The sequence below is a fragment of the Culex pipiens genome, chromosome 1, assembly GCF_016801865.2.
Source record: "Culex pipiens pallens isolate TS chromosome 1, TS_CPP_V2, whole genome shotgun sequence".
NCBI lineage: Eukaryota > Metazoa > Arthropoda > Insecta > Diptera > Culicidae > Culex > Culex pipiens.
This window is the reverse complement of record NC_068937.1, coordinates 87,514,792-87,532,971: the sequence shown is the minus strand read 5'-3', so window position 1 is coordinate 87,532,971 and position 18,180 is coordinate 87,514,792. Positions and strand designations below refer to the sequence as shown.

General features: G+C 44.9%; 3 protein-coding genes and 1 pseudogene across 3 annotated transcripts; 2 read left to right on the top strand and 2 right to left on the bottom strand.

Moving 5' to 3' along the window:
* Positions 1 to 365: 365 nt before the first annotated feature.
* On the top strand, positions 366 to 5,244 carry LOC120426903 (6-phosphogluconate dehydrogenase, decarboxylating-like; annotated as a pseudogene).
* A 941-nt stretch (positions 5,245 to 6,185) lies between these two features.
* LOC120426902 (uncharacterized protein K02A2.6-like) lies at positions 6,186 to 11,139 on the bottom strand. The gene is made up of 3 exons (XM_039591712.1): positions 10,265 to 11,139; positions 7,359 to 10,198; positions 6,186 to 6,331 (listed from the first exon to the last, which is right to left on the bottom strand). The coding sequence occupies exons 1-3, from the start codon at positions 11,137 to 11,139 to the stop codon at positions 6,186 to 6,188; spliced, it is 3,861 nt and encodes a 1,286-aa protein (XP_039447646.1).
* Positions 11,140 to 15,529: 4,390 nt separating this feature from the next.
* On the bottom strand, positions 15,530 to 16,412 carry LOC120426900 (uncharacterized). Its single transcript, XM_039591711.2, has 2 exons — positions 15,692 to 16,412; positions 15,530 to 15,631 (listed from the first exon to the last, which is right to left on the bottom strand). Exons 1-2 carry the CDS (start codon positions 16,059 to 16,061, stop codon positions 15,567 to 15,569), a joined length of 435 nt encoding a protein of 144 aa, XP_039447645.2. The 5' UTR covers positions 16,062 to 16,412; the 3' UTR covers positions 15,530 to 15,566.
* Positions 16,413 to 16,419: 7 nt separating this feature from the next.
* On the top strand, positions 16,420 to 17,947 carry LOC128092368 (uncharacterized). Its single transcript, XM_052706049.1, has 3 exons — positions 16,420 to 17,187; positions 17,248 to 17,310; positions 17,368 to 17,947. Exons 1-3 carry the CDS (start codon positions 17,037 to 17,039, stop codon positions 17,586 to 17,588), a joined length of 435 nt encoding a protein of 144 aa, XP_052562009.1. The 5' UTR covers positions 16,420 to 17,036; the 3' UTR covers positions 17,589 to 17,947.
* Positions 17,948 to 18,180: the final 233 nt, after the last annotated feature.

Sequence of the window (18,180 nt, the reverse complement as noted above, 5' to 3'; positions counted from 1 at the left end):
GCCAGCTCGTGGTTCATTCTTCTCCTCCATACAGTGTTCTCACGCACGCCGCCAAAGATCGTCCTAAGCACTCGTCGCTCGAAAACTTCAAGCGCTTGCAGGTCCTCCACGAGCATCGTCCACGTCTCGTGCCAGTAGAGGACGACCTGTCTTATCAGCTTTTCGTACATGGTGCACTTTGTACGCCGGGAAAGGTGACCAGACCGTAAGGTCTTGTGGAGTCCATAGTAGGCACGACTACCGGTGATGATGCGCCTCCAAATTTCTCTGCTGCAGTTGTTGTCCGACGTAACCAACGATCCGAGGTACACAAACTCCTCCACAACCTCGAACTCGTCGCCGTCGATCGTCACGCTCGGTCTAAGGGCAAATCACTTCTGATACTGAGGTGTGTATAGAGTGTGTATGTAGTCAGTATCATACTCGATATCGTGCGTATGGTATAGACCTCAGTATTAATCATTATTACGAAGATTTATTTCAGTGTGGGAACTTTTGACATTTTTCAACGTCAAAATCTGGTGCAGTTGTTTTTATTGTTAGGTTAAGTTTGCTTTGCTGGTTGATGGAGCGTATTCGGGACACGGCTGGCCCGAAGGGAATCGGCAAGTGGACGGCGACCGTTGCTCTGCACCAGAGCGTTCGGTTACGGTGATCGACGAGGCCGTCTTCGCGCGTTGCCTGTTCGGAACGTGCCAAGGCTAGCAAGCAACTCGCCGGGCCGTTCCCCAAACTAAACGTTGCCGACCGTAAGACGTTCCTCACGCACATCCGCAGCGCCGTGTACTGTGCCAACATCGTCTCGTACGGCCATGGCTTTATGCTGCTCCGCAAGGCCGTCAACGAGTACAAGTGGAACCTGAACTTCGATGGAATCGCGTTGGTGTGGCGTGGAGGTTGCATCATCCGCAGTGTCTTCCTCGGAAACACTCGCAACTCGTTCGTGCGCAATCCGGCGATGTCGCATCTGCTGCTGGACAACTTCTTCAAGAACGCCATCGTGAAGAACCAGCAGTGATGGTGTAAGGTCGTCCCAGTGCCGGTCATGTCCGCCGCGCTGGTCTTCTTCGATGGCTACCTCTCGGAGCGACTGTCCGCGAATCTGCTGCAGGCCCGGCGGGACTACCTTAGGGCGCACACGTACGAGCTGCTTGGCAAGAAATCAAGTTTGCGCACTATTTTTATTTACATTTTGACAAGTATCAACTGATTAAATTCATAAATATTATTTTGTTTGGGAACGGAAATGCTATTGGCAAGATCCTGTTGCACAGTTCGTCGAAGCATCCAAATACACAGAACTGTACCGTTGGGGCAGACTCTTGACCGAAAAGACGGTTCGTTTGATGTGGTTCCCAACACGGAGCTGTCGTGGCGCGGACTGCGTCGCGAGGTAATTCGTTGTACCGGAAGGCCACTTTGAGGAAGTGTCTGATTGCTCAAACTTAACAGAAGATCGTTGAGCTGGATCAGGAACGGGATCAGCCTTTGTAGATCCTCGCCAAAACGACGAAAAGTTTGAAGCGCTCAAAAAGGAAAATCTCGTCAGAGGAATCTAACAATACCGACCTCGAAGCCACCCTCGCGGAAGAATCTCACCACCCTCATGGACAAAACCCAGCCCCTGCTCGAGCAAAAAGAGCAACTCCAAACCAAACTTTTTGATGACTACAAATCCGCACTCATATTTGTCGAATCCGAGCTCAAAACTTGCCAATCACGGAGTGACTTGACTTCCCCCAACTCCAGCAGCCACCCACAACAAATTCAATGAAAAAATCGTCAAATGATGATGTTTTTTCCACAATTTAATTTTCAAATTGCTGAAAAATCTTGTGTCGAGTGCAATCTAGCTTAGAATTTAGCCTTGTTTACTATTTTGAACGATTTTGACAACTACACTGATATAAATCGTATCAAAAAGTTGACCATACCATGCCAGTATGCGCGTATGGTACGCGCGTATGGTATGCGGCCATACACAGTATGCGGTATACTCGAAGTGATTAACCCTTAGCGCTCGGTCCTATGCGAGTCCTAAGGGACTCGGTTCCTCCTGCCAGCAGATACTTCGTCTTCGCAACATTCACCTTCAATCCAACCTTATCCGCTTCCCGCTTCAATTCGGTGTACCGCCTGGCCACATCCTCGAACGTTCTGCCGACAATGTCCATGTCATCGGCATAGCAGATGAACTGGCTGGACCGGTTGATGATCGTGCCCCGCATGTTGAAGCCCGCCCGCCTCATCACACCTTCAAGCCCAATGTTGAAACAGAGGCCGGAGATACCGTCGCCTTGTCGCAGTCCCTTGCGCGATTCGATTGGGTCGGACATCGCTCCCGAAATCTTCACGCTGCACCGTGCCCCGTCCATCGTCGATTTCACCAGTCTGATCAGCTTCCCGAGAAAGCCGTTCTCGTACATGATCTTCCATAGCTCTTCGCGATCGACCGAGTCGTACGCGGCTTTGAAATCGATGAACAGGTGATGCGTCTGGATCTGGTACTCGCGACATTTTTGGAGGATTTGGCGCAGCAAAAAGATTTGGTCCTTCGTCGATTTCCCTTCCACAAAACCGGCTTGGTACGTCCCTACGAAATCCTTTGCTCGCTCCGACAGACGACAGAAGATGATCTGAGACAGCACTTTGTAGGCCGCGTTGAGAATAGTGATGGCTCGATAGTTCTCACATTCCAACTTGTAGATCGGGCATATTACTTTCTCTTTCTCCGCGTCCCAAAGAGATACCGAAAAAGCCACGAAGCCAAGTGGTAACGCTTCCGCTTCATAAGCGGTAGAATGGGGTTCAAATCCCGGCTCGGACCAACATATCTGGCACTGATGGAAGTTAATTTCTATAAGAAAGAATCGCACGGTACTGCCTCTAGCGGATCGAGGCGTTGGAGCGTTCTTTATTACGTAACGCAAAAAAATGATTTTTGGACCCCCTTAAATACAAATTTTAAAAATTTCGTATGGAGCGTAACACATCAAACGATCCCTCCTCCCCCCAACTGCGTTACGTAATAAAAAAACGCTCCCAATCCGGTGAAAATCTGGTATAAACCTGTCAAAACACAATCAAAGGAAGCCATGGCTGAAACTAGAAGTGTAAATAAAAACAATTGTAAAACAATCCAATTTCACACAAATTTCACAAAACATTTCGAAAATATAAAACCAAATTATGCACGCGACTTTACAGCATTCTGACGTGTTTTCCTGCTTGCGGTGACAAACCTGAATTTAACACCCAGTGCCACGGAATTCATTTGAAGCATTGTGTAACAAACAATGGGCAACCACAAATCTGAAACTGGGCAGCTTTCCACGAGTTTTCAGAGACAAAAGCTGATTGTTTTACCACTTTGTCTCTCTTCGGTCTTGTGGTATTTCCGCTCTGTCTTTTGCTCGGAGATGATGAAGCTTTTTGGGTAGATCAATGGGAGGTTTTTGGAAGGGTTCAGTTTATTTCGTATTTTGGTGAATGTGCTCTTGAATGCGGTAAAAAAACAACTTGTCCGTGTATTTAACGTTTAAAGTTATCGAAGACTTTAAGATTGACAAACTGAAACACAAATGGACCTCTGCGGATTTGATTTCCTTCTACTGCCAACGTGAAATTCTTAAATCGGATTTTTTTTTTGCGTTTCATAAGAATTGTTCAGATGTAATGTTTTTAAGGAGATAAATCTGTTAGTTCAACCATACAAACATCCATACAAAATTAAAAAAAAATACTTTTCGTGCTCATCTTCGGGATCAAAATTCAGCATACACATTTAGCTTAACAATTTTATCACTGCTTTTTTCAAACAGGTTATCTCCTTCTGTCAGCAACAGAAACTCTAGTTCCTGTTTACATTAACGATTTTTATAATATTTGTTTAGAAAATCAGTATAAATGAGTTCGATTTGCGATGCCTTTTCGTCGGGTCGCAAAATTTTTCGCGTCCGTCGCAGTGTGTTTTTCGTTTTTTTCGCGTGCGTGTGTGTGTGTGAAGGTGCGGCTGGCTTTGGCTGTCCCGATGACAGCTAGCCAGTTCGATTTGCGATGCCTTTTCGTTGGGTCGCAAAATTTTTCGCGTCCGTTGTCGGTGTGCAACAACAACAAAACCCTATCATACCATTTCAGCTCGATAAACATTGTAACTCGTCGTTCGCAACGTTAACCAGTACCTCACTAAACATCAATCATTTAAAACTCGTAAAATCATCTCAAGTTAAAAATTGCACTGTTCAATCCTTCATTCATTAATTTCAAATGATTTTGGTTCTATCTTTCCACAGCCGGCTGTCTAAGACTAAACCATTTCATTTAAAATTTAACAACAGATAAACGGGAAATGTCTCATCCGCAGCATCCGATTGCTTGCCTTGAGAATAATACAAAATACCGTTCAACAAACACTATGATTTTGGGTCGCATCATCATCTTCTATGATGAATCCTGACCAAACACCCTATCCTACTAACAAGTTTTCAGGTTCCTGGCGCTCGTGGGGTGTAAGCACAGAGTAAATCAGCTGCCCTAGTAGCAACCTGCGCTAACTAACATTCCCATCCCTTAAAATCGAGGTCTACAAACTGACATGGCGGGCGCCGTTGGTGGCCAATGACTGTTACCTACTCGCAACTGATCTAGCTTTACACGCAAAACTGCCAATGTGAATTTTTTGAACGTTGGTATCAAATTCTTGAACATCGAATGGTCATAAACGATCATGCGCATCCGATGTTCAAAGCGCGATGACCATTAGATGGTCACTGTGTTTTCGGGAAATTTTGACAGCTCGTTTGAATGTGTGCGTGTCGTCGCACGCTGTTTTTGGAAGTTTGCACTATTCACCACTGGCGCTGCCACTGTACATCGGCGCAGCAGGAATAGTACCGCTTTTCACCACCAGATGGATGCATTCAATTGTCCAGGACCCAAACCAAAAATCAGCTGAGATCAGATTATTAATCAAAGCAGACAATTTATGTTGCAGTGAAACCAATTATTAAAACTGAAATGAACTTATTTCCTGTAATTTTTTACAGTCAAAATAAAGTTACCTTCCAGTTAGTTTTGTTTGGTTTTACAGCAACTAAGATTGCCGGTTTTGATCAATATTCCTCCCAAGAGAGAAACTATTCGATGAAAACAAGCAACAATTTTTTTAATTTTTAAGCGCAAGACTTGGCGCAAGACGTAAATTTTCAACTAATTGATTATGCAAATTTCTAAATAGAACCGTAGAACCGTCCTGGTCATCTCTACAACCATAATTTATACACAAGTTCTAGATCTTCAGGATTCACTAACAATTGCGCAGGACCAGTTCACCCAGATTAAAACATTTCCAACGAATGTTGAACATCCCATTGGCCGACCGGAAGTTGTGTTACAGATGATTGTAAACTGCAGCTGGCCGTCAACGCACATTGTTGAACATCCCATTGGCCGACCGGAAGTTGTGTTACAGATGATTGTAAACTGCAGCTGGCCGTCAACGCCATTCTTGTTATGGCAAACTTCGACTTTGTCCCCACTACTGAGAGGCCGACGATTTCAGGGTTAGCTGAAATATACATGATTAAGATTTTGCATCTATAAATAACATTTTTAGTACTGACCCTTTGCCGGATTGTTTTGTCAACGATTGCTTGAACTCGGGCGACAGGACCAGATCGAGCTGCTTGTTGCGGACTTGGTACATCTGGACCCAGGTGTCCGGTTCGTGGGTACTGGCCAACACCATTTCAAACGGAACGTTTATTCATGAACGTCGGACTTTTTACGACGAGTCGGTTCCAGCCGCGGCTGGATCTTGCATAGCCCTTCAGCTGGAACAGGTTCTTGTTCTGCAGTCTCCGGTTTTGCATTCCTCCTTCGTAAAATGATGCGGTCGATAATTGAATTCATCATTAAGGCTTCCTCGTCCCGATGGGAATTTCGGCTGGATAGTGGTGGTTCGCAGATCTTCAACCTAACCGACATCAAGTCGAGTCACAGCAGTTCAAGCGTGTTGGACAGGGCGTTGCTTTGGCCGCAAACTTCAGCTCAGTTCGTTTACCGCTGGCCCTCAACAGAAAGCTGGCTCATAGGACAACGGGTCTGGAAAAAGGTTTAGGAAATAATTAGAAAAAAAAGAAAAACAAAATTAAATCAACTCACTTCAAAATCGCTGGCAACGGCTGCTAAAACTCGGATTGAATCGCAGCAGCTTCCCGCTTCCGCTCGACCAGTGGATCCATTTGCTTGCCCAATGGACCAGTTATGATGCGAGTCTTGACGTAGGTGAACGGCGGTTTGTACACGTTCTCGTTGTTATTTCCGATCGTTGCTGTGGAGCGGTTTGTGCCAACTAACATCGTCGTCGATTGGCGCTTGTTGGTCACACTCGGGGACTAGAGCAACTGGCAATAAACCTTCCCAAACGTGTTCGTATGATCGTGGGCGTTCGGACGGCTCGAGTAGTCTTGCCTGTGTTTTGGTTGCGTCTTCTCTTATTCTTGCCACCACCGATTTCTTCTTCGGTGATTCAACCGAGGGCGGAACAGTTCCTGATCGTCAACGAACATTCCGGCCGCGATCGTCATTGGGCAAGGGAGGTGACACGTCGGTGAGACTAAGACGACCACTGGCGTGTTTCCGGTCAAACCGTTGACTGATGCGAGCTGCATTTACAAAACGCCGGACACTAGCACTAGCTGACGCACTGCAAAAACGCCCCGCGGAAGGGGACCGATTAGCCGCGTAGTTTTTGTTAGGACTAATCATCTACCCACAAATCTGAAAGTAAGGTTATGTATTTTGAGAAATTTCTTAGTAAAGCAAACTCACCATTCCCCTCACACAGTTGAGGTGACAGCTCTTGTGGCTTGCCAACTGTCTTTTGGGTGCGGATTAAAAGACTATTTCACTTTTACCTTTGAACTTTATTCTTCAACTGCTGGATCGGGAAAGAGGAATACAATAGTATTACAATGGTTTATATAGGGTCGTACAGGAAATAGCTTAGGTACTAGAAATACAACACACTTGCAATATAATTAAACATATTCAAGATACAACTACTCTGATCTAGACCAGCTAAACGAGGGATACTTAACACTTCCCCGCTTAAATTCAAAATTACATTTTATGAAATCTAAAAACTTCGTATCTCTCTGGTCGTCTCCTAACACGCTTACTCCTACGCAACTTCGCAGGTCGTTCAGGTGTCTTGAGAGGTGAACTCTTCTCTCTCCTTCGCTTGTACCTCTTCTTTGGTGTTACAATTACATTGGGCTCAACTTTTGGGTAAATATAATCGTTTTTCTCCACAACTCTTCTCTTCAGTTGGTTCCTGCTGGCCAACTTGGTATTACCTGACACCTCAATGTAGTACGTATTCTTGCTGTTAACACCCACGATCACGGCTTCCAACCAAGATCTCATCGTCTTGTACTCACAACGGTACCACACAAGATCTCCTACAGCGTAATCGTCGTTTTTCCTGACCCTTGGCTTTTCATTGACACTTTCCCGCTTATCAATGATCTTCTCTTTGACCCGCAGATCAAACCTTACCCTTTTCTTAACCTTTTCTTGCTCCGGCTTCAAATTGCTGTCCAAATCGGTTTTTGGCACAAAAGAAAAGATTTTGCTCGCAGGCGAACACCCTAGCGCCTGGCAGTAACTGTTCCGGTAACTAAACAGGAAAATCTCAACCAGTTCCGGAATCTTACAGCTACCGTACTTCGGATCAGCCATCAGTTTCTTCAAACCGCTTTTGGCTGTCTGGACCCCCCTTTCCGCAAGACCATTACTTTCGGGCGAATACGCCGGACTCTTCTTCAGCTCAATCTTCATCTGTCTCGCGTAGTCCACAAATGCTTGACTGTTAAACGGCGGTCCGTTATCGCTGACGATCAGATCGCTTTTCCCAAAAATACGGAACACAGAGTTCAAAGCGTTAATCAGCGAATCTGAATCGGTTCTACTCATCAACCTCACGTCGATCCACTTCGAGTAGGCGTCAACGACAATCAAAAACGTTTTTCCACCGAAGTGAAAGAAATCCAGATGGACTCTCTCGAACGGTCTACTTGCCTCCGGCCACTTCGAGTAAACCTTCTTCGGCATTCTTCCGGTCTTACTGCAAACCACACACCGCTGTACGAATTCTTCGATGTCCTTGTCCAACCCCGGCCAGTAAACGTACCGTCGAGCTTCTTGTTTCATACGGATCACTCCAAGATGACAACCATGCATCAGCTCTAGAACACGTTTTTGGCAAGACTTCGGAACAATAACTTTTTCCGAATAAAGTACGCAATCGTTAAACAACGACAGACAACTTTGGTTTGCGAAGTAAAACTTCAGGTCGGCGGGTACGTTACTCTCGTCCCACCCACTTTGCACCAGCTGGAAAAGCGTACTCAGCAGAGCATCTCTCTGAGTTTCCCGGCCTATGACCTCCAGATCGATCATGGCTGACTCCTCGGTCACGCTCAACAGCTCAGCAATCTCCGAGTCGACCCCGGTGGTACCAGAAACCGGTAGTCTACTCAAAGCGTCCGCATTTGGAATCTTCGACCCTTTGCGATACACGATCCCAAATTCAAAAATAGATAGCAAATAAACGTATTTCTGCAACCGCGCCGCGGCCAACGGCGGCAGACCTCTCTTCTGGTCCAAAATGGCTGCTAACGGCTTGTTGTCGGTGACAACCGTAAACTGCTTACCGTAGATGTACTTGAAGAACTTCGTCAGGGCAAAGACCACGGCAAGAGCTTCTCGATGCAGATTCGGGTAGTTTCGTTCAGCAGCGGACAAAGTGCTCGACGCGTAGAAAACGGGCTTTTCCACGTCACCAACCCTGTGGCACAGAACGGCTCCCACGCCATTCAAGCTCGCGTCGCACACGACCACGATCGGTAGATCAGGGTTGTACAGCTCTAGGAGTCGGTTACTCAACAGGAGCTTCTTGCACTTGTCGAACGCACTTTCACACTCAGCAGACCACTTAAACTGAACGTTTTTCTTCAAAAGCGCGTACAGGGGATACAACTTCACGGACAGATTGGGGACAAACTTGGAGTAGTAGTTGATCATTCCGAGGAACGATTTCAGCTGGGACACATCATTCGGCCTTGGTGCATCTACGATCGCTTTGACCTTCTCCTCCGACGGACTGAGACCCTTCTCAGAAACCTGATGCCCAAGATAAGCGATTTTCTTGACCAAGAACTCGCTCTTCTCAAGGTTCACCTTGACCTTGAACTCTTTCAGCCGTCCCAGAACCTCGTGAATTTTGTCCACTAACCCCTCAACGGTTTCACTTCCCAACAAAATGTCGTCTAGATAACACTGGACTCCTTCTACCCCTTTCAAAATGCCCTCAGTCATGATAAACTGGAACGCGGAGGCCGCGTTTGAGATCCCGAAGGGTAGTCTCTGGTAGGCAAAAAGTCCCTTGTGCGTGTTGATCACCAGATACTTCTGGGAATCCTCCGACGCTCTAACCTGCATGTACGCCCCTTGCAGATCGATCTTCGCAAAGTACCGGTAACCACTTAGGTTCGCAAAAACATCACTTATGTTAGGCAAAGGATAATGTTCGGTACAGATCGCCTTGTTCACGGTCACTTTGCAGTCCATACAAATCCGTACACTCCCGTCTGCTTTCGGCACAACCACGATCGGCGATGCCCACTCACTGTGCTTGACCGGAACCAAAATCTTCTCACGCACTAACCTATCCAGCTCACTGGACACTTTCTCCTTCAGGGCAAACGGAACTTCGTACGGCCGGTAGAAGATCGGCCTGGCGTCCTCCTTCAGAACCACACTAGCTTCAAAAGTCTCGATTGGTTCTTCCAAATTCTTGGTGAACAAGTCGTGATAGCGTGCGTTGAGGTTAGAAAGCAACGTGGTGCGAGTACTGTCCAACTTAACCTCACTTTGATCGACCTCTGCGACCTCGTTCTCAAAAAATTGCCTCCACTCCGGGTACAGCACATCTAACCAGTCTCGCCCGAGCAACGGATGGAACGTACTTTTCCCGTCGATCACGATCAAGGTCATCGTGTACGATCGGCCATCGCACTTCACTCTCACTCGTATTGACCCCGCAATGTTCAACATCGTGCCCGAAATAACCCTTAACCTCACTTCACACTTCTGCAGCTTCAAGCGCGCAAAATTTTCTTTGTAGTCGTTCACACTGATAATAGTATAGGATGCCCCAGAGTCGATCTCGAATTCCAGCCACTTACCGTCTAGTCACAACCTCTTGAACAATGGAACGTTCACCACGTGGTTGACCTCGTCGTCAGAGTCGACCACGCTGTCGTCGTCGCTGCGGTTCACCACGTTCGCCTTGTTGCTCCAGCACGACCGCGCCATGTGGCCCTTCTTTCCGCAAGCGTAGCAACGGAAATCCTTGCGGCCACGTGGTCCTCCTCGCGAGCTGGGTCTGCCTCGCGAACTGCTGCGCTGGCCTCTCTCGGACTGCTCCGGCTTCCGGGACTGCGAACGGTTTCGTCGGTTGAAGTTTCCGCCATTGACTCGGTTGGCGTACTGCTGCTTGGCCTTCATCTTCTGCTGGTCCTCCTCGATCTGCTCCAGATTCTTGGCTTTCGTGACGGCTTCGTCGAACTTCGTGTTGTCCGGGCTGTTCATCAGCTCGGCCTGGATTTTGGCGTTCCGTAGGCCGGCGATGAATTTGTCGCGCAGGGCTGCGTCGAGGAACTGTTCGAAGACACAGTGTTTCGACAGGGCTTGCAGCTCGACCGCGAAATCCGCGACCTTCTCGTACTCGTGCTGGCTTCGCTTGAAGAACTCCACGGACTGGGCGATCCGGTTCTTCTGGGGACTGAAGTACGACTTCAGCTTGTCGGTAACCTCCTTGTACGTCGACTGCTTGTGGGTTTTCGGGTACAGCAACTGCTGCAGCTTCTTCAGCGCGGGCAAGCCAATAAAATGGACGATCAGCTTCCGCTTGAACTCATCATCCGTGATGCAGTTCAGCTCAAAGAAGTTCTCGGCTCTCTCCAGGTAGTCGTCGAAATCCGCACTGGGTACGAAATTTTCCAGCGTTCCGATCAGCTTCATCGCGTGCTCCGGTTCCGCGTCGGCCTTCTTCTCCTCTTCCGGCTTCGTCATGGCACTGACCTTGAGCACTACGATCACACAGCACGTGGTTTTTGGCGTCCACGGCAAACTTCTCCCTTCCGATCACTCTACTTACTCGACTACTCCACGCGTTACCAGCAACCTCGTTGCTATTTTCCTTCGTCGCCAATGTCTTTTGGGTGCGGATTAAAAGACTATTTCACTTTTACCTTTGAACTTTATTCTTCAACTGCTGGATCGGGAAAGAGGAATACAATAGTATTACAATGGGTACTTAGGCTTAGGTACTAGAAATACAACACACTTGCAATATAATTAAACATATTCAAGATACAACTACTCTGATCTAGACCAGCTAAACGAGGGATACTTAACACCAACGAGAACGGAAGCGGAAGCATCAGATTTCTCCTGGGTGGTTAAATCTACTAGTTCGGCCTCGGCCGTTGTTGGGACTTCCGTATCAGTGGGTTTTGCTCCGGATCGATTTGAGATTGGAAGGTAACGTGTACATTTCCTGCACAGAAAAATGATTTTTTATTTGATGCATTGCGATTGTTGTTAACTGATCCCTACCTGAACAAATAAGCCAAGTCCTCCTCCAGCAGATTGGCCAATCTAGATGTTTTAAAACAACACTTTTATAACTTATTTGTTCGCTAGAACTAATCCGCTAACCGGTGTGGTCAAGATGCCGCTTTTTCTCCGCCGCGCCGGCAATTCCGTGATGGTACAAACCCGAAACGCAACTCATAGAAAAGATTGCACCGTCGAGCTTGCTTCGATCGTTTATTTTTTTGACATTTCTCGAAAACTTGCGAAGAAGAACCACTCGGCCATTATAAAAAAGAAGAAGGAGTATGCAGCGCTTTACAGTACGCGACACGGAAAAATCACACACACCATCAAATATCGTGTGAGTTTTGTTTACGGCGGCTTGAACATCCGATGTTCTAGTTTGTGAACATCGGATGGGTTAAGCCGAATGAGCGTCCAATGCTCACCGGATTTTCTTTGCGTGTAGCAATCATGGAGTTTTATCTTTTCAGCGCATTCATACATGCTGTTGATAAGGGAAACACCACTAGATCGTCGAAGCCTATAATCAGTAGTGCTGAAAGGATATTACGGTTCTGTTCAGCAACGGAGGGGCAACCATGGGTGATCTCTCATGCTCATGCTCATGCTCATTTGTTTAGAAAATCAGTATAAATGTTAAATTAAATAAATTCAATTTTAAACACAACTTTGTTTTCTTGTGGAACAAATAGAAAACAGTCCTTCCATTTTCAACATGCCAAAATATATGAAATGAACATGTTTCAATCACAATGAAGAAAAAGAACCGTCATACGCCACTCATAATAACTGATTGACTTTCGCGGCGAGTTCATACCGTGCACTGGAATTTCTACCGGTAAGTTATTTTCACCGTTGAAGTCTGAAGAGTAAGTGCATGAGAAAGGGTTCTAACTTTTCAAATTAAAAATTCAAGTTTTCGAAAAGTATCGCGCAAGGTAAACACAAGTCGAAAAAAAAAAGTTCAGCTAATTCTTTCAAACATGGCAAATTGCGTTGCTGATGCAGAAACTCAAAGTTTTGAGACTTTAAGAAGGGCAGGTGAGTCGAGTGCCTGGCAGCTCAGCCAAGTCAAGTGAGCTGCCCCGTCAGCAATTTGACGTTTTAATCGAGCCAGTTTACAGCTGAAAGGTAATTAACACTTTGTAATTAAAACTTTTCTCTCTGGCTGCAGCACACCGCTCAAGTACAATACTTGGAGGTTTTTGATGAGTTCTGGAAAGAAAGAAAGAAGTTCAGCTTACTTGAACGTGGTGGCGATGGATTTTCTTTTTATGCTGGAGGAATGGGGGGAAACTTATCAGTGTAACTTTTATTAAGGATTTTTTATTTATGATATTTTTTGTATTATCGAGTCTAACAAGCTAGTTTTAGGAAAATTCATTAGCATTATTTTTTTTATTCAGTTGATAATCTTTGAAATGCGTTGTTAATAAATATCACATGAATCAAATCTGAACAAACAATCTCCTCCACTCGATGCGGTATCTTTCTGCAATAAATGAGTTGCAAAAATAAGGTCACTGCAAGTCAAGCTGAATGTTTTATCTGAAATCATATTGAATAATTTATCGATTAGTCCTCAGATATTGTTCATCCACTTCCTCTTCTTCAAACATTCAATTTGAAAGCAAACAATCAAAGGAACATCACCAACTTACCTAACAACCTTGTTGGCTAAGGACTAGAAACGACAAAGCCATTCGACTTGTGTCATCTTAAAGTGGTTGCAACATGTTTTTCTTGTTGGACACCAATCACACTGAACATAAAACTAAATTTTCGTAGTACCGTCATCAGGGGTGACATAATGTCTTAGGGGTTGGATTGGGTCATACAAATTTCAGCATTTTTGTAAACTTGTAAACTTAAATATGTCAAAAACAAAAACAATGACTTTTATATCCCGCCATCTGACATGCATGATTTTTCAAACCCGCCAAACAAATCGCAGCAAACTGGGTTGAACAGTTGAAAATTTCCTTGTCAAATAAAATTATTTGTTGTGGTCTAGTCACGAATCTCTGCCGGATTTTTTAAATAATGAATTCGATCCACCTGTTCTTAGACTTGAGTCAAGGAAGGTTAGTAAGAGTCCAAAATAAGGGCTCCTGGAGTCATGCGTTTAATATGATAACAATTATCCTTTTATCTTTACTCCGCTTAGAAGTGCCTTCAACATGATTGATGTTCTGTTCGGAATTGCACTATGAACATAATTCATCAGGAGTTGAATCCAAAACAGGTACAGCTTGTTTTTTCGGTTTGTTCAGAGCTGATTGGCCTACATGCATGCAGCTCGATTGAAGCAGAATAATGTGTCCAAATCATAATTTCCAGCCGAGCCAACGGTAGATGAAATTGACAATGGCAAGCCAAATGATTCTCCACCCAAAAGACTTGTTCGTACGAATTTTGGTGGTTCCAGTATCAGGACTATGTTGATGAATGTTTCAAAGAACCGTCCTCAGATATTTTAAGAAGTTAACAAAAATGAATAAATCATAATAAAAGACAAAGTAAAAATAAGAAAAGTAGTTTTATTATTAAAACACAACTTGTCACGCTTATGACATAGGTAGAGCACAACATTACAAATAAACATAAAAAATGCTTCAGCAGAATAGCACACTGGAAACGCATTCTAGCAGTCCTTGTCGGCCCTGCAGTTCAATCCAGGTCACCGATTTGGTTGGGAAAATAAAGACTGATTCATGCTCGATATTCCAGGAGCAAAAATAGATCTTAAGAGCATTTGGCGCTTGGTCGAGTGAGGCAAGAAGCATTTTCCAGGGCCTTTTAAGTTGGGATTCGGAAGACGTTCGCCCCGTGGTCTGGTTGTTTTGTGCTCGGTGACGGCACGAGCTTCCAATGGCTTGGAGCGAAATCATTTTGAAAGCTGTAGAGTACGTGGTTAGATTAATGAGGAAAACTATTAAATAAAAAAAATGAAATATGTACTTTCTAGCCGATTCTTGAACTAATCGCTTCCACGCCCGTCAGAAATTTTCACTAAACTGAAAAATAGGTTGACAACACCCAGTTTGCTGCGATTTGTTTGGCGGGTTTAAAAAATCATGCATGTCAGACGGCGGGATATAAAAGTCATTGTTTTTGTATTTGACATAAGTTTACATAAAGAATACCGGTGGAATCGATTTTCCCAATTTTAATTGAAAGAATGTTGGTTGAACAAAAATATTGCATTATACAATGTAAATACAATGATTAAGCACTGCTCAAATTGAGAATTCCGTAATTCGAGAGATTTAAAAATAACTATGAAAAGTTATCTCGACTTCCAATGATAAACCTACACACAAAGAAAAAATACTCTAAATTTAAAAAGATCGTTCGTTGGATTAAAAGTTCGCGTTGGTGAATATTCGTAGAAAGTTCAAACTTTTTAATTTAAAAGTTGAAAAGTTTTTGATACTACCATGCATTTATGGACCAAAATCGTTGTATCGGTAAAAGTGTTTTACTTTAATTGGAAAAGAAACCTTTTATGGCAAGAATAAACAACATTTAATAATACAGTGTTAATTTCAGAAAAAATGTGCTTTATTTTATATTTATTTTTAAAAGTTTTAAACAGTAAGTTAAAAAAAACATGTTGTTATTGTATTTAATGCTTCTGGCTAACATCCGAGTCCAAGCTGTACCGATTATTACGGTACGTTAACGGTATCTTCCGAAGACCCCAAGCTGGACGGTTCCGGATGGACGTTTCGACGTGCGACGGCAAAGTAGCGAACAGGATGGTCCATTGCCGGCCTTCATTAGGACAGGTTTGGAGAAGTTGGCTGTTGATTCGGGAAGGGTGGTCGACGTTCATCCAGAGCACTTCATCCTCCTTCCACAATGACACAGATTTTTCATGCTCGCTGTCCCCAGCTGAAGCTGCGCCGTCGCGATGTGAGCGTTTGTGGGCGGGAAGTTGCTAAAAGAGATGGAAAGTAAGGGAAGTTGGCTAGCCACTGCACACATTCTCAATACTCACCGGTGTTGTGAACCGCCGACATCGAGTGCAACATCCGCGCTGACCACCTCCGATTATGCCGCTTCTTGCCGTCCTCCTCTTCGTCGGATCCTTTCTCGTACTTGTCCAAAAATCGGATGTTATTTTTCTTCAACGCAATCTTCTTGTTCACGCAACGCGTCGGCAGCGCCATCTCCTCGATGATCTCGTCCCAGTCCTCGCGGGAATCGACCTTCAACCACCATCCCCGGGTCACCATCACCGAATACAACCGGTTCGTATCCACATTCCTACCTCCCATCCTACAAAAACAATCAAAATCAATCACAAAACACCCAAGCTTCCTTCTAACCCATTCCGGTCGTGAAACAGCTGCAGGTCCTGCAGACATTGCCTTTTCAAACCCTCGACCTCGTCCCGCACAAGCACCACCAAAGCACCACCCTCCTTCGCCGGCGTTTCGCTGCTGCTGCTGTTTGGCTTACGAAGGTGTCCGCACCCGAGTCCTGGCTGCTGCCGCGGTCGGCTTTGATTTGCGTTCTGGACTCACCAGGCACCACCGGACCCACCAAAATGTTTGTTTACATTTGGAACTTAGGCGTACACGGTTGCACGAGAACGTCAAAATGAAAGAAATTATACAGTCGTATTAAAAGTTAAGACTTTCAAATCAGTTAGTAAGGAGATTTTCAAAAACTGTAGCAGTAAAAGTTTTCATTTTTAAAACAAGAAAAAAACTTTCCCTTCACACACAAAAAATATTACGGTAATGACAAAAGTAACTTACTTTTGAATTAAAAAGTTGTTAAAATTTGCTACATTAAAAGTTTTTTTCTTGTTTTGAAAATGAAAACTTTTACTGCTACAGTTTTTGAAAATCTCATTGCTCACTGATTTAAAAGTTTTTACTTTTAATTCGACTGTAAAATTTCTTTCATTTTGACGTTCTCGTGTAACCGTGTACGCCTAAGTCGCAAATGTAAACAAACACTTTGGTGGGTCCGGTGGTGCTGGTGAGTCTAGGACGCAAAGTAAAGCCGACCGCGGCAGCAGCCAGGACTCGGAGGCGGAAACCTTCGTGAGCCAAACAGCAGCAGCGGAACGCCTTCGAAGGAGGGTGGTGCAGGAGCGGGACGAGGTCGAGTTCTCGAAAAGGACAAGGCCAGCTTCCTGCAGGAACTGCAGCTGTTCCACGGCCGGAATTCCTAAGAAGGAAGCTTGGGTGTTTTGTGGGGTTTGTGATTGATTTTGTTTGTTTTTGTAGGATGAGAGGTAGGAATGTGGATTCGCACCGGTTGTATTGGGTGGTAGTGGCCCGGGATTGAAGGTCAATTCGCGTGAGGACTGGGGCGAGATCATCGAGGAGATGGCGCTGCCGAAGCGTTGCGTGAACAACGAGATTGCGTTGAAGAAGATTAACTTCCGGTTTTTGGACAAGTACGCGAAAGTTTATTTTCACGATGGGCCTCCGACGAAGAGGAGGATGTTGCACTCGGTGCCGGCGGTTTACAGCACCGGTGAGTATTGAGAATGTGTGCAGTGGCTAGCCAACTTCACTTACTTTCCATCTCTTTTAGCAACTTCCCGCCCACAAACACTCACGTCGCGACGGCGCAGCTTCAGCCGAATGAATCTGGACAGTGAGCCAAAAAAAATCGAATTAGGATTACGTGCTCAAAATCGAACTCCGTTCCGAGGGCCTCATCAACTCCATGTTCCGGATGCGCTTCCAGGATCGGGAACTCCCCGTTCAGGCACTTTACTTTCCAGCCGGGAAACGTCGACCACCCTTCCCGAATCAATGGCCAACTCCTCCAAGACTGTCCTGATTGAGGCCGGAAACGTGACCATCGTGTTACACTGCTGTCGCGTCGAAGCCTCCATCCGGAACCGACCAAACTGGGGTATTCGGAAGTGACCGGTGGCGTACCGTATGAAGCAGAAGGTAGTGGAGAAGCGTTAAATACATAAAAAAGTATTTTTCTAACATACTGTTTAATTTTTTTTAAATAAATGTAAAAAACCAAGCACATTTTTCTGAAATTATCCCTGTAGTGCTAAATGTTGTGTATTCTTGCCATAAAAGGTTTCTTTTCCAAATAAAAGTAAAATACTTTTACCAATACAACGATTTTGTTCCATAAATGCATGGTAGTATCAAAAACTTTCCAACTTTTAAATTGAAAAGTTTGAACTTTCTACGAATATTCACCAACGCGAACTTTTAATCCAACGAACGATCTTTTTAAATTAAGAGTAATTTTTCTTTGTGTGTAGCCATTTTACGTTCCAGTTGAATTCCGCAGCCAACTGGCAAAAACTTTTACCAACTAAGTTCACTAGCAATCCAACTGATGAAGCAGCAAATCGTTTGCACCATCATTGGCTAAAGAATAAATGTACAGTACTCGTACTACTGACATAATAGTAGCAGACGGCAGGTGTTACCATGGGATGCCGTATTTCGAGCTGCAAGTGAAAGCTCAAATGAAGTTTTGCCTGAACACATA

Coding starts and splice junctions, on each gene's coding strand:
- LOC120426902 (XM_039591712.1), bottom strand. CDS start 11,139: ATGACGAAGCCGGAAGAGGAGAAGAAGGCCGACGCGGAACCGGAGCAC. Junction 10,199..10,264: donor AACGTTCCATTGTTCAAGAG/GTTGTGACTAGA, acceptor TACTATTATCAG/TGTGAACGACTACAAAGAAA. Junction 6,332..7,358: donor GTACTACATTGAGGTGTCAG/GTAATACCAAGT, acceptor ACCGCTCCACAG/CAACGATCGGAAATAACAAC.
- LOC120426900 (XM_039591711.2), bottom strand. CDS start 16,061: ATGTCTGCAGGACCTGCAGCTGTTTCACGACCGGAATGGGTTAGAAGG. Junction 15,632..15,691: donor GTCGGCGGTTCACAACACCG/GTGAGTATTGAG, acceptor CATCTCTTTTAG/CAACTTCCCGCCCACAAACG.
- LOC128092368 (XM_052706049.1), top strand. CDS start 17,037: ATGGCGCTGCCGAAGCGTTGCGTGAACAACGAGATTGCGTTGAAGAAG. Junction 17,188..17,247: donor GCCGGCGGTTTACAGCACCG/GTGAGTATTGAG, acceptor CATCTCTTTTAG/CAACTTCCCGCCCACAAACA. Junction 17,311..17,367: donor CAGCCGAATGAATCTGGACA/GTGAGCCAAAAA, acceptor CTCCGTTCCGAG/GGCCTCATCAACTCCATGTT.